General features: G+C 34.9%; 2 protein-coding genes across 4 annotated transcripts; both read right to left on the bottom strand.

Moving 5' to 3' along the window:
* Positions 1-275: 275 nt before the first annotated feature.
* LOC124929442 (eukaryotic translation initiation factor 3 subunit I-like) lies at positions 276-3,208 on the bottom strand. Of its 2 annotated transcripts, none has more exons than XM_047469803.1 (9): positions 3,081-3,208; positions 2,790-2,986; positions 2,488-2,703; positions 1,673-1,800; positions 1,462-1,581; positions 1,290-1,379; positions 823-909; positions 648-727; positions 276-571 (listed from the first exon to the last, which is right to left on the bottom strand). In XM_047469803.1, exons 2-9 carry the CDS (start codon positions 2,971-2,973, stop codon positions 496-498), a joined length of 981 nt encoding a protein of 326 aa, XP_047325759.1. In that variant the 5' UTR covers positions 2,974-2,986; positions 3,081-3,208; the 3' UTR covers positions 276-495. The 2 variants fall into 2 exon arrangements, with proteins under 2 accessions (XP_047325759.1, XP_047325758.1); XM_047469802.1 differs by having other exon boundaries at positions 2,790-2,992; positions 3,081-3,198.
* A 1,079-nt stretch (positions 3,209-4,287) lies between these two features.
* Positions 4,288-14,145, bottom strand: LOC124929440 (SCY1-like protein 2 A). 2 transcript variants are annotated; one of them, XM_047469800.1, is made up of 14 exons: positions 13,395-14,145; positions 13,069-13,173; positions 12,672-12,779; positions 12,308-12,490; positions 11,865-11,991; positions 10,934-10,995; positions 10,722-10,808; positions 9,671-9,757; positions 8,713-8,826; positions 7,677-7,805; positions 6,758-6,820; positions 6,177-6,338; positions 5,956-6,074; positions 4,288-5,574 (listed from the first exon to the last, which is right to left on the bottom strand). In XM_047469800.1, the coding sequence occupies exons 1-14, from the start codon at positions 13,887-13,889 to the stop codon at positions 4,638-4,640; spliced, it is 2,778 nt and encodes a 925-aa protein (XP_047325756.1). In that variant the 5' UTR covers positions 13,890-14,145; the 3' UTR covers positions 4,288-4,637. The 2 variants fall into 2 exon arrangements, with proteins under 2 accessions (XP_047325756.1, XP_047325757.1); XM_047469801.1 differs by having other exon boundaries at positions 13,391-13,533.
* Between the last annotated feature and the right edge of the window lie 757 nt (positions 14,146-14,902).

Below are 14,902 nucleotides of genomic sequence, written 5' to 3'. Positions count from 1 at the left end.
AACATAATAATAATGAGAATTGAATTATTATTATTATAGAATTATTTGCCCTTTATATCTATTGGGTAATGGCATAATCTAATAACCCACCATTAACCTCAAGTTAGCCCAAGATAATGACAACTCAAAATAGAAAGAAACCCAAGGAGATTTGAGTGCCTAAAAGTTTTTAAATCATAAACTCAAAACACAGTTGGGGGTGACTGACTATGTTTCTTTCAGACAAAAAATAAGCTCAAATTTAGTTTAAAAATAAATAAATCTATACAAACAACTATCTTCAACACAAATCTAATCTTTCATCATAAAGAAATGCAAAAATGGTATGTTTTAAAAATGAACTCAATGAAAACACTTCTCAAAACATAATAATAATCCACCCTTAAATAGTACTATATCTCTCTTTCTCAATTGTCTGTTAATTCAAGGTCTTTGGTGAGATATTATTACCAAGACAAGAATAAAATTGCCCTCATAAACTGATGATGTGGGCAATTACATCTTTATGTTGAAGTAATCTGGGTCGAAGTGATGTAGTCTTACATATCCATCTTCACCTCCACTCGAGAAACTGTTACAAAATGAACCAACAAAAAATCAGTTCTAGTGACACGCAATAGATGCAGTCATTAGTTCATAATACAAACCTTTTCCCATCAGGATTAAATGCTAAAGCATTTATAGGCCCAAAGTGACCTTTCACACCACCAATTTCTTCTTGAAGAATCTAAGCACAACAAAACCAGAAAAAGCCTTTATAAGGATGACCTATAGATAAAAGGAAAGCTCTATAGGTTCTCAACATCAGAGTGTAAAACTTGCCTTGTCATAAAACTTGGCCTCAAACTTTCCAGCACGATGATCTGTGGTGGTCACAGCAGATGCATCTTGCCCACCTCCAAGAACCACCTAATAAAACATTTTTAAAAAATCAAATATAATATGGACTGTTTATTAGGTTGACAGTTAAAGGTCGGAAACTGGTTTTCTCATGTTAAAAGGCTTCAGCCCTTCCTCTCATCTTTAATTTCCTCACTAAATCTGTCTAAATCCTAGTAGATTATAAGAACAAGCTTGACCAGTATATTATAAGGACAAGCTTGACCAGTAGATTATAAGGACAAGCTTGACCAGTAGATTATAAGGACAAGCTTGATCAGTGATTATAATTTTCATTAACCTACAGATTTACATAATCAACTGATTAAGATCAGGTTTGTTGAGACTGAAAACAATCAAATTGTATACCAGGAGACTATAAAGAAAACAAGAACTTGAATGATACATACATGGTCAAGAAGTGGAGACATAGCAACAGCATTGACAGGGCGTTCTGTTGAATAAGTCTTAATGAGAGTCAATGTTCTCGAGTCCCAGAGCTGCAAGAATAAAAAGGAGATAATATTAATTCAAAGTGTGGCCACAATAGAAACTTAAACGGAATTCACTTAATTCCCATACCTTGGCAGATTTATCAAGTGAGCCTGTTAAGAAATGAGAACCATCTACAGATTTTGAGAGTGACGAAATAGTCTTTTTATGACCAGTTTCCTTGTCAGATTCTACAAGCAATTTTCCAGTCTGCAAAATTTTGATAATTACTCAATTCTTCATTATAAGAGAGTATTTTGCAGCCGCAATAGCCCTAAACTATTTTGCAGAAAGCACTTACCTCAGAATCCCAAATACGAATCACAGCATCTTCTCCACCACTTATGATGGTTTTGTTTAGGGGTCCCCATACAGCTCTGTTTATTCTTCCTTGAGGTCCCTTGATTGTGAGCAAAGACTCTCCCTTCTCTATAATTCATCAGTTCACCAACAATAAGTTTAGGACAAAAGCTAAGTCTTAACATAGTATAATCTGTAAACAGGTTACAGAATCAAGAAAATATGCCAACGTGCTTACTAGGGCCTTGTTTGATATGGGTTATTTGAGAATAATTTCAAATAACCCACAATCCAATTAACAATCTACTCATCATTCAAATCATCAACCAAAATACCTTCTATTTTTTTTCATTACATATTTAATAGACCTAATGTCTTTTAACCCAAATAACCCGATTTTCAATAACCTACATCGAACAAGATTATCTGTAACTAATAACGTGGTTATTCAAATGAAACCTGATACAAAGTCTAGAATGTATTTGCCTTTAGTAATAGCAAACTGTTATCTCATTTGTAAGGAACAGTGACTAATATCAGTCATCCATGAAAATAGCAATGCTAAATTATAATGATTAATCTCAGTCATTCATGTGAATAGCAAGACTAAAGTACTTGATGTTGGTTACATAATGTTAAAGGAAAACAATACATTCTTCCTAATTAACCTTAATAGTATTTCTCAAGTACATGGTTGATTCCAGCAAAAATCATTATTATAAACAAAACAAGGAGATAATCAGAGTGCCTCAGTATATCAAGCTCGAAATAGTGCAAAGGATAAATCAAGAAAAAGAAAGGAGAATTAAACTTTACGTTCAGTTGGGTCACTGGAAATCTGTTTCACATGAATAGCCGAAGGAAGACCCATGAAAGGATCAGTTGTAATTACAGCTAAGTGGTCACCCACAGAAAAATCCACAGCCCTAGCAGGAGATTCAAAATTGAAAGAGAAAAGTTGCTCAGCATTCTGAACATTCCACAGCTTAGCAGTTTGGTCAGCACTTCCCGTTATCAGCAGCTTTGAATTCCCTGAATTCGAAATTTATGATGAAAATGCTTCTTATATGACTAGGGTTTGTTTTTATCAAAGTAAGAAAGAAGAGAAGAGTGCTTACTAGAAACATCACAACACCAGACGGCACCATTGTGTCCACGGTAGGTACCGAGTCGCTCACCGTTATCAGCAAACCATACAGTGGGAGTGTGATCTTTTGCACACGAGAAGAGAAGATCACCATCCCTGTTGTACTTGAGGAAGGTCAGAGGCCTTTCATGGCCTTTCATCAAAATTGGCCTCATGATTTCTCTTTTTCTGCTTCTGAAATGGAATCGTCAATACAGTTTACCATCATTTAATCGTCTTCACAGAAAATATAATCAAAAATTAAGTAGATGAAACAACTTACCTTTAAGAATGATACTATCTCATACACTGCGATCTCTACTGCTGGCGGCCGGCGGAAATGTAAGGAGAAATCTAGAGAGACAGCGAATATGACTCCCAAAGAGAAATAAAACCCTAGGTTAAAACTCAAGACGACTTCGTTTTAAACCACTAAATCATCCCATGTCTTTAATAAATGTTACAAGATTACCCCTATACTTTAAGAACAATACAAAATAATTTAATTATTTTGAAATATATAACATCTCACCTGTTATAATGAATATTTTATTAAAAACAGTATCAAATAAACTATTTTAAAATATACAAATTAAAATGATATTGTTTGATTTCTAATATTTATAAATTTAGTACGAGAGATTAATTTTAAGAGAATATAGAAAAAGATATAAACAGAGCGATAAAGAGGTATGATGCTTATGACCGAAATTAGCAAGGAGAACTTCATTTCTCAACTTCAAAACTTATGTTTCGTCAAAAGTAGAGACAAAGAATTGAAGCAAAGTGGTGGTCTAAGAATATAGTTTTTACATTTTAGCCCCCAATATTAAATGAGCGGTTTTAAAGTTTGGAATATTCTAAGAACCAAATAAAATTATTTATGTTCAAACCTTGTTAGTACATTTTTATTTATCCTATTTTGGGTGCACGTGGAAAGGGGTTATTCTAGTTCTAGGCGTCCGCTGGCCATAAAACACTCCCAAATGGAGGTTCAATATTTTGTGTTTTGAGATCTAAGATTGGTTAGATTCTCCAATAACTTTTGTTACACAAATATATATATTTTTTGTACAATAAAATTAGGTTTTTGGTAACTTTTCCGGGTTTGTGTTGAATTGTTGGGAGTTATATTAATTGGTTATGATAATTGCTTTGCTTTAGGGATTTTGTGTTTTGGGTTAATTCAAGTTTGGGTCATTGTCTTTTCCTTCAATAATAGCAACATTTTTGTTAATAACAACTTATATAAATACATAATTACAGTAATTCATGACAAATACAATAAAAAAAACACATGTTTTCAAATATGGCCCCTTTGTTCAATCTGAAAAATCCAAGAGTTAGCAGAGATAATAGTTCATTGCTCATTTGTCGAACTGAGGATGTTGCTATCAGTTGGAAGGAATCTCCCATCACATGTTTGTTGTCTTCATCCTTTTACCCCCACCCCCAACAGAAACATATGGCCCAGGTTTGTTCCAAAAAAATCCTTAAAATTCTATGTTGTACTGGAATACTACTTATTGAATTGCCATCTTATTGCACTCATTACCATAAGCGGGAAGAACTCTTCCAAAGAATACAATCACTCAGTAAACCTTTTCTTCTTCAATAAACAGAAGGCAAAAAAATATCAAATAAACAGCCAAAGAAAACAATTTAGATAAAAACAAAAAACAAAAAAAAAAAAACTATGGACCCATATGTCAGGCTATTTTACAAGCAAAAACAAACACGAAAATACGACACTAGGAGCTACTGTTGTCGTGTGGTGGTGGTGGGGGTGATGGGAGGGAACCGAATTTATATCGCTAAAGCAACTTAAAATAAGTCGAACTCACAGCAAATCCAATAGAGGAGGCTGTTCGGGAGGAGACTTGGCAGCAGGGACTGTCCGTCTGATCGAACCTGCACCAGAAGCTCCCGCTCCTCTCCCTCGTCCTATAGCAGTTGCTGGAGGAGGTGCTAGTCTAGGTGCAGCAGATTGGTCAGTCTTGACAGAAGAAAATATCGAGCCAATATCATTTGTCTTTCCACCAAAAGCTGAACTTCCCTGACTTTGTTTCATAAAACCAATTGATTTCTGGTTACCCCCTCCACTCATAGGGATATTTGCATTCAGAGTTGAGTTCCCTTGATTATGTCTAAAAGGATCAACCGAACTCTGGTTTTCAACTGTCCAGCTGTTGCTATTACTATTTGATTGTATGTTAAGCCCATTATAAGTGTTCCCATTGTTTGTCGAACCAGGAGGAGATATCGAGCTAAGATTATGTGGGGTCCAGTTGGCGAAGGGATCGAGATCATCAAAACCAGAAGAAGATGCTCCCATTTGCAAGCTGTTATTATCACTCAGTTGAGGTGTGGTACTAAAAGAGGATCTAGGGGGCCATTCTAGATCAACCGGGGGACATGATGACTGTGCTGTTTGCTGTTTGGAACCAGTCTGTGTCGATGAGTTTGGTAATGGAAATTGGATAGGATGATTTTCCAAAGGAGGTTGATGAACGGGTAAAGAAGAAGTGGAGGGAGGTTGATGAACGGGTAAAGAAGAAGTGGACGCTGAAGACTTTAGAGATGTAGCTGCTGCTGCTCCCTTGTTAGTTGGAATCCAATCTTCATCCCAGGAAGAACTACTTTTTAGAGTAGTAGTAGCAGCCGGAATAGGTTTCTGGTGTTGATCGAGCTTATGGACCACGGGAATTGCAGGAGACTGTCTTACTTCTTGAAATCCCATGTCTGACACTGTTACTCCTCGCTTTTCTTCAATTTGCCTGAGATATTAGCACAAAAATTAGATATAATCTTTTAGCTTCCACTTTTATGTTTTGATTTTTTATATACTCAACATATAAGTTGATTTGATAAAATGTTAATCTAATGTCAGGAAAGTACTTAAAACCAATGCTTTATCCTTGTAGTGATGTAATTTAATCAATTTTCAAGGGTTAAATTTATCTTTTTTATGCTTATATTATACTACCTAGTTAGTATTCATACCTTACCGAATTAAGCTAGGTATTCTAGCTCCACATTTTTAGCTTAATTTGAGCTGAATATAAAGAATTAAGTGGTCTTGAGTAACATTTATTAAATGGACTTATTTCAAATAAGCACTTAATTTTTCAGATGAAAAAATTGATTCTGAAGTTTACCTGAGAACATCTTTAACGAACTGCATATATTTGGAAAACTGTTGAACATTCAGCTGTTGTGCAATAAGAAGTGGTGTAAGCAATGGAAGGACATGCTCTGCAGCAAACTCTGTTCCATACTGCACATAAATAAAGACCATTTATGAAGTCCGTCAAATAGAGAGAATAGAACACAGGCTCATAAGTGGTCACTCAATAGAAGAAAACAGGGGTATTACTACCTGCTTTAAAACGGAGTTTGCAATCCCGAGGGTACACATAAGAGTTGGCGCAGAATGATCGACAGCTGTGCACCGTTGGATTGTTTGTAAGATTTCCAATACAGCTTGCTTATCAAGCATGTGGACCATCTCACCTAGACATAATAAGGCGTTCACTCTCACCTGCCACAATAAAAAGTTAATTTTGGCATGGAACAAAAGAAAGTTATTTTCTTAAAAAAAAAAGGTAATAAAATATTGATATGAATATTTAGCGATAAAAGATACTACTAAATGAGTTTTTTTAAAAGGTATCCACATTTACGCGAAGGTCGCATATCTGTGGTTGAAACAACCTAACAAAAACAACAAGTACAAGTCATGACAAGGGCTGTCAATGAGTTGAGACAAAACCGTAAACAACAAACGAGAAGCATCATAAAGAAAAGACAGACCAAGTAACACTAAATGATTTGACGGAGCCATAAAGAATGTCCAACCCAATTAGGTTGTGGGAGTTATTAAAAAGACCTTGACAAAATATTCAGTTATTTTGAAGCTGCAAACAAACAATCACACAAGATCAAAATGAGCAGGAATACCGCAGCAACTGTTGTCTTGAGGGCCAGACCATGGACTCGTGGCAAGATTGATTGTTTTAATAACTGCAAGGTTGAGAATCAATCTGGTTAGCAAAAAGATAAGGCACAAGTACAAGTGAAGCATAAGGTAAATTTCCATAGCCATCAAGGGAAATGAAAAGACATAAATTCAAGTCTTTACAAGAGAGCATTCCCTCATACCTAGTTGAGCTGAAGCATAATTATCTATATTGAAGACATTGAGTTAATTAGGGATAAGAGTGCCATATTAGACTATGGCGAAAGGTTAGCTTAGTCTTTATGTCATCTATAACATAATCTATACATGACATGCTAGGGTTCTTATTCCCCCATTCCGTGGATTAGTTCCAACAGCAAGATCGGAGGAGGTCCTTTTTATTTGTTCTTTTTAGACTATTTATTTTTTCTTGGAGGATGCTAGCACAACATCTAACTGCCATGACCCCCACTTCAACTAAGGTGCTTATGTGGGAATCCATCTTGAGATCTCAACTCTTAGTTAAATACTCTTACCACTTGAACTACCATGAGTGGGGGACATACTATGGTATTCTTGTGCCAACTAGTTAAGAGAAATGACTAGAGAAAGCTAATGTATCATTGTGTTGAAACGATATTAAGGCATGCAATCTCACCAATCATCTTTTAGTCATGCCGTAGCACCCAAACAGAATAGGCCACAACAATTGTCAGCAGAAGGCAAACTATGTAAAGACGAAAGTGCCTTGTGTGGTGAGATTTCATCATGTTTCTGATAGACAACTCTACTGTAACGACTTGTCTCTTTAGTATAAATAATACAGAGTTCCATAATCAAAATTTAATCTTTAGAGATATAATTAAACATACTCCAATCTGATATGAAGGCAGAAAACAATAAATACAATGCGGCAATCACCTGGGCATCAAGCTGCTTAGCAAGGGAAACAGTTCTTTTCAGGACTTCCTCTTGCATGCGAGCATCATTATCATCATATGCTCGAACAAGCAAAGGCAGGATATGAGATATCAGGTGTTCCTGATTAACCTGTGATCAAGAAAACATAAAGAATAATGTTATCACAACTGGATACTTAATAATTATGCAGGCACAAGTATCATTCCAAGAATTAAATGACATAATAATAGAAGATAATGAAGATGGGCAATAATAGTAGAATACAAGAAACAATAAAGTCCTTGTACAATAATAAACAAAAAGTTTATTAATAACATATAGGTATTATTATTTCTAGCAACTGAAAATTGAAAAGGATGATTGACATGTAGTGCTTTTCTAGTCCTGCGTATATAGGGAATGAATGGTTTCACTTACATAAATTGATTCATTAGTACACATACATATTGTTATGGTTATCATCCAATTTCAATCATACAAGTAATTTTTCAATATCATAGCTATAACTATATCGCTTTCATCCCATTTCATACATACTTTTACTTTTTAGTCTACATACAAATAATTTCATGCTCAATTTCCCTGCTTTCTTTTCCAAGTTCAGTATCTATAAGCAGCAAGAGACCAGCTTTTTTTTAAGTTAAAGCTTGTAAAATCATGTTAGTTGCGAGATGCGACCTAGGGATACAAGAGACCATCCAAAATAAAAGATATAGAGGAGAATAAGAAAGATAGGGTGAAAAGGGGATGAGCTCAAACTAGGCCAATATAACTCACGGGATGAAAGTTAAGATTAATGGAGCACAATAAAGTAAAAAAATATGAATCTAACTAGTCTTCTAACAGTGCAAACAATAAATCATGATAACCCGTCTCCAATATTAATCAATCTACAAGTTAGTTAATGCCCAATGCAGCACTTCATTCTTCATTAGCAGCTATTATTTTTTTAAGCAGTCAAGTACCAACCATAAAAATGCCATCACTAACACAATTGGATAAACTTAAAAAATAAAATATGTCCATTACTACGTACCTTACTAATAATAAGGTCTGCATGCTTCAAAAGTAAAAGAAGAGTCTCACCAGCAGCAGTACTTAAGACTGGAACTAGCGCTGGTAGTGTTGATAACTCAAAGTCATTTTTATCCTACATTTAATCAAAGTTGTCAACATGAGATGATAAAACTTATAAAAAAGAAAGTCAACTTAAAACAGCCATATCTGTTTAACAATATGAAAATGCAAAATATTTGACGGTGATATAATGGCATCTAGATACATACATCTACAAGGTAGTAAATTGCATTCCACATGGAGAACCAAATATGCCTCATGAAGAAATTACAGTTATTTCATCAACAATATAAGACATGACTTTAGCTTGATAACATGGAAAAACAGAATGCAAGTTTTTTCATGAAATTACATGCTGCATGCAGAACAAGATAGTGGAGAAGAAGCTTAACATACAGAAAAAGGAAACAAAAGGTCCAGTAACTATAAGAACTGTGGAACTTAAACAACGTACTGATAAACAAATTCCAAGACAATAACTCAATAAGACTTTCTAAGAAATAAAACAAAGCTAATACCCAAATCAAGGCCTCGTTTGAGGAAGGGTTATTTAGATTTAATCAAAATAACACCTTATCCCATCATGAATCAAATCATTTCAATCATCCTCAAATTACCCTTACTTTATTTGTATAGCATTTTAAATATTAAATACAAAGGATATTTTAGTCATTTAACCCAAATAATCCACTTTTCTAACAAGGTTTTTTTCTTCAAAAAATCGGTTTAATAAAAATACTACATCAAACAAGCTCCATGTTTCTGCAGTTACAAGACACTGCTCTAGATTCCAAATTTTAAAAATACAGTTTACTACTCCCTAACTATAATTATTGCCAGTATCAACCTGTGAAGAGAATGTTTTACTATACACCAAAGGAATTAAGAAAACTCAACACATAACTAATAAATGATACCTGAGACTCTGCAATTGTCAACACCATGGGCAGAATCATTGGTTGCATAACCATATTGCGGAGCTCTGCACAAAGTGGGGGGAGAACCTGCAAGTAGCAGTATGAGAACCCATTGCACTTTTCAATTAGAGAAAAATTAACTAAACACCAGAAACCAAAATGAGTCAATGTTCACGAGCTTGTGATGCAACAAGACCACATACAAGAAAAGACAGAAAAAATTATTGAACCAAGTAAACATCTCTTTGTTATATCAATTACTTGGTTCAAAAAATATAACCAGTAGCATTAAGCTAGACCACTCACCAATCACCTAAGGACAACCAAGACTGCTAGAACAATCAATGGCTGGCATCATAAGAAGAACAAATGTTACTTGTAGAAATAGTCAAGCCAGTTAGTGTGTAAGGTAGTACAGAGAGATTTTGAGATTTGGATTAATGACATCTATTTTCTGTAAATTATAAAATGTGTATGTAGTACATTTATAAACTAAAATTAGTGGGGGCAGTTACCACTACATAATAGGAGTCCACTACTTACTACCTTACACACTAACTAGTTTGACTATTTCAGCAGTACTAACTACATAACATGGACAAATCGATAGAACTGAGTTCTAGTCTAAATGAATTGCATGATCAAGGCAATGCCAAAATATTTGAAGTCATGTGTCTAATAAGGTACAATGTGCAAGAAAAGGGGTTCTGAGATAAGTATCACTTATTGTAGAATTATCTCTCCATTTTCCTTGAAATTGGTGCAATTTACTTGCACTCAATAGGTTGCTTTGTTTATACTTGTTGTCAGCCCTTACTTTTATTACACTCAATGTCCTTTATATATTATCACACATTTCTCATGTAAACTACAACTCAAATCTGAATAATATTATCACATTCACTCTTCACTCTCAATAGCTCAAAATTCTACACTTATGTATATCAGCTATTGCAAGAGATTGTCTATAAAAACAACACTGAACCCTTTTAAAACATATATATTGAAAAAACATTGTTATGCTCATAAGTAGAAAAGTCAAAAATCAAACCTTATATCGTAACACGCGGGAATCAAAATCTTTCCACATATCTGATAATGCTCTAAGAAACTCAGTTTTCTGCATGTTGTCCCTTTCCTGCACATAAATAAGCTTAGAGAGATGATGGATCATGTTAAAAGAAAACATATATTCTAATATGATTATTCTGGTGATTCCTCCAACAGTAAATGGAAAACCCAAGCTTTGAAATAAGAACATACCAACAGGTGATCTAAGAAGCGAAGAGCACGCAACCTAGTGTCATTTCGGAAGAAGGGAGAACCTGCAAAACAGGATATAAAATTATTTAGTACCAAAAAGAATTCCAATGATTAGTAAACCATAACATAATTATCATGCAAATGGCATATAACAGCAAGAGTGATAACTTCCTATAAAGTATGGTATCAAGCGCTTGTTGTGGTCTCATATTATCACCGTTTGAGTTTTTAATAATAAGCTAAGGTATTTCTTGATACACTTGTATGTAAGTGTTTTAATTTGTATTTAAAATTTTATTATATATGATGTAACATATGTGAGTTTTAATTTTAAATTTGATTATGAAAACAACCAAAAGTACTTCCAAATAGAACCACTATTGAAATGGGGACAAGGGTTAACATGGAAAACAATGATAAAAGGAAAAGAAGAAACCATTGTGCAGTTTAATTGAGTGCATATTTTTTCTAAAAAGAAAGAAAACTTCCATTAAGTCAGAGCATAATACTGCAGCTAACTGAATATTGATTTCAAGGATCAATATTTTCTGCATATACAGTACAAGCGGCTCATGGGAAATTGAATTAAATAGAACTTTCTAGGGCCTTCAAGATAAAGTCAGAGAACAAAAATGGGATTTGGCCATTTTGGTCAACAGGCAAGAAAAGTTAATGAAGCCCTTATTCTGTGTTCAATAATGGCACGGAAATGTTAAACTAAAAAACAATTGGCAAGCCGAAGTGAAGGGTTGAATGTGAGGTAGGTAACATTGTGATGCCTAAACATATTCAGCGCATGAAAGCATATGCATATTCACACTATGAAGTATGAAAGACAGCCTAAAATAGAACACAGACAAGGAATATAAATTTTGAATCTAATATTTCCAGCTCCAATGGAGAAATGAATCTAAATTGAAATTATTCAAACCTGTGAAATCTAAGGCAGATGGCCGCAAGGTTTCATTTGCAGATAGCATTCTTTGTAAATCAGGAGCCAATTCAGGTGGAATGGATGAGAAAGCTCCACTGGATAAGTACGTCAAATTATTCATGTACTGCGAAAAAACACGTAATTAATCAAATAAGAAATGAATAAGAAAAACTGAAATTGCAATAACTACTACTTTTCATTTTAAAATAAGCTTTAACTTATTACAAATAATAAAGAAAATTTGAATTAATTGGTGAATTTCCAACTAAATTCATAAACTTTTATCTGTACATACAGCAATCCCAGTGAAAAGCGCAAAAACTTTAACCTTTTAAAAAGGAAATGGCACAAATATAGAAATTTTCATAATCTAAGAATGTTGATAATGATCAATAAAACTAAGAATTTCAGTGCAATAAAGACATAATCAAAAGGCGTACCATTTTCACATTGTTGTGGCAGTTGAATAATGGCTTGTGAGTAATCAAGTGGAAAATCAGGCACCCAAAACTGAAAATATCAGAAGAGAACCCAACTGAGGATGTTTTACTGCGAACCAGCTCTGGAGCGGTGTAATCTAGAGAAGGTTGAAGCGGCAAAACAGAATCCTCAACATCATATTCCTGTTAATACAAATAAAGTCAACTAAGAGACCTAACTAACTTCCATTATATGTGGCCTGATCTTTTATTGATTAATTCAGCTTCTAAAGAAAAATACTAGAGAACATCAACTGTTCTCAGATAATCATAAGCATGATTTACCATTCAGGCAGCAGATAGGAATTCATGAAACGTTACTTACTGCATAGTGGAATATTTGAGCATTATTTAAATCAGCCGCTTTATCTGCTGAAATTGCAAATCCAAATCCACCAAGCTTCCAAGCTCCATTAGCGGTAATAAGGATGCTCTAAATCATTACAAAAACAGCATTATCATACCCCCAAACCATTAAAATAACAACAATCTATAGCAATGAAATAAAAAAGAAACAGATGTTCCTAGCTTCATAGCATATATGTGGATTGTAATCATGCAAGTTGAGCCATTTAGAAGCTCAACAGTGAGCAAGCTCCTCTATGGGAAGTATCTTCCCAGTGAAAGGAGAGGAAAACTAGAAGCATTTTCTCATAAATTATACAATCATATCAGACAGAATAGTATCTGGAGAACAAATCAATATAAAAGCGAGAACTAACCTCAGGAGATATTGAACGATGAATAAGCTTTGCATTATCATGGAGAAAACCTATGGACTCTATAACCTGGAGTAAGCCATGCTTCAGTTCCAAAAGACCCATTTCCTGCAATTAAGAAAAGTTTTGAGTAGAAATATTAATAAAATTAAACTAATGTAATCAATTAGTAAGAACTTATACACAAATTTTAGTACAAAGAAGAATTGGGGAATATTTAAATTGGCACAGAAAATGTCAAGCTGCAAAATGCAAAAATGAAGATGACTAAACCAAGCAAGGAAGAACTTTGAGAAAAATTGAAGACTTAAGTAACAATCAGTACCTACCATCCCCTTAAGCTCCTTAGGAACCTTAGCAATGTTATCCAAATTCCCAAGCGTATTGGCCGCAGAAGCAAACAACGGCTCAGTCACCATCGCCATTGCATTCTTGTTCTCATCCAATGCCTGCACCACATGAACAACACCAGGGTGCCTTAATCTAACCAGTCTGGCAGCATCGGCTCGAATTATGTCAAAGAACGAATCTTCTGAAGCCTTGGATAGTCCGGCACGAAGGCGGGCTTCTGATAGAGCTTTCTTATCAAGAACCCAAACACAGACAGTGGGATACTGCTGAGAAATCGCCGATCCACTTCTTGCTTTAGCCTGATATAGTTTCCAAGCAAGACCTGGACCAGCGGAACCGATCTGATCGAGTAGATCGTAGTCTTGGAGAGCCCTCGGACCAGTAACTTCCTGTACGGTTGTCTGCACATGTTTCTCGATAACAGCGGCTGTCTTGGCTAGAGCCTGTGTTAGAGATTTCATGTTCAAAGACATGACTGGTCTTTAAAACTGATCGCGGATGCAGAAGCGGTTTAAGACGAACAAGGAAGGTGGGAGAAGCAAATGGGTCAATTGAGTTAGATCCCCACCTTTCTCCCTCTCTCTCTTTCTCTTGTTGCTTCGTCGCCTTTGTCGCGAAGCGTGAAGAAGTGAATTGAAATTCCACAGCTTTCCTTCCTTCTTCTTCTTTTAGATCGAGAATGGTATTGGCTAACACAGTTTTTTGTCCATTTTTACAATTCTTCAAAGCAGAGAAAGACGAAGAAGACTGGATCGCAAATCGTAAATCGCAAATCAATGAGTTGACTAGGACCGAGCGAGCGAGCCAGCCCAAAGCTCTCAAACTAATTGAGAAAATAATAAATAAACCCCCAAATTATTTCTTAATATTCAAATAAACTCCCGATCTTTCTCCTATATGACAATTATTATTATACCCTTTTCAAAATCCTCAATTTACCTTCGTGCCATTAGGTAAGCTGGTTTACTCCAGTCGCCATTTTAGCAGGAATAAGAAATTCACACGGATCTGAAAAAGGCTGATGGAGGCGGGCGACGGCGACACTCTTGATGGATGATTGAAGGACTTCCAATAACCATTTTCAACCAATCTTGCTCATTCATCTCCTCTTTGCCGCTGTTGCAGAGATCTACTATTGGCTTCAGGTTAGTGTTTTAATCTCTTCAATTTTATTTCAGGAACCCTATCGTCTTCCCTTTTAGCTAAAAAAGTCAAATTTGTCCTGGCATCTTTGTGGGTCAAGTTGAATCTGCAAGTTTTTCGTAATAGCCATTTTCAAGAATTTAGTTATTTGTCAAGGATTTTCATCCAATTACGTCTGTTGTAATTATTTGATGAATATAGACAAAATTGATGATGAATCAGTTGGATGATTATGTAAGTTATAGTAATTTCAATTTTAATTGATTACTACACCTGACTGAGGATGCTTCAGACTGTTGATTAATTAGAGAAGATCATGTTTTATCAATTCCTTCTTTAGCTG

Source organism: Impatiens glandulifera, chromosome 3 (genome assembly GCF_907164915.1).
Source record: "Impatiens glandulifera chromosome 3, dImpGla2.1, whole genome shotgun sequence".
Lineage (NCBI taxonomy): Eukaryota > Viridiplantae > Streptophyta > Magnoliopsida > Ericales > Balsaminaceae > Impatiens > Impatiens glandulifera.
Note: the sequence above shows the minus strand (reverse complement) of the source record. Positions and strands in the feature narration are given on the sequence as shown.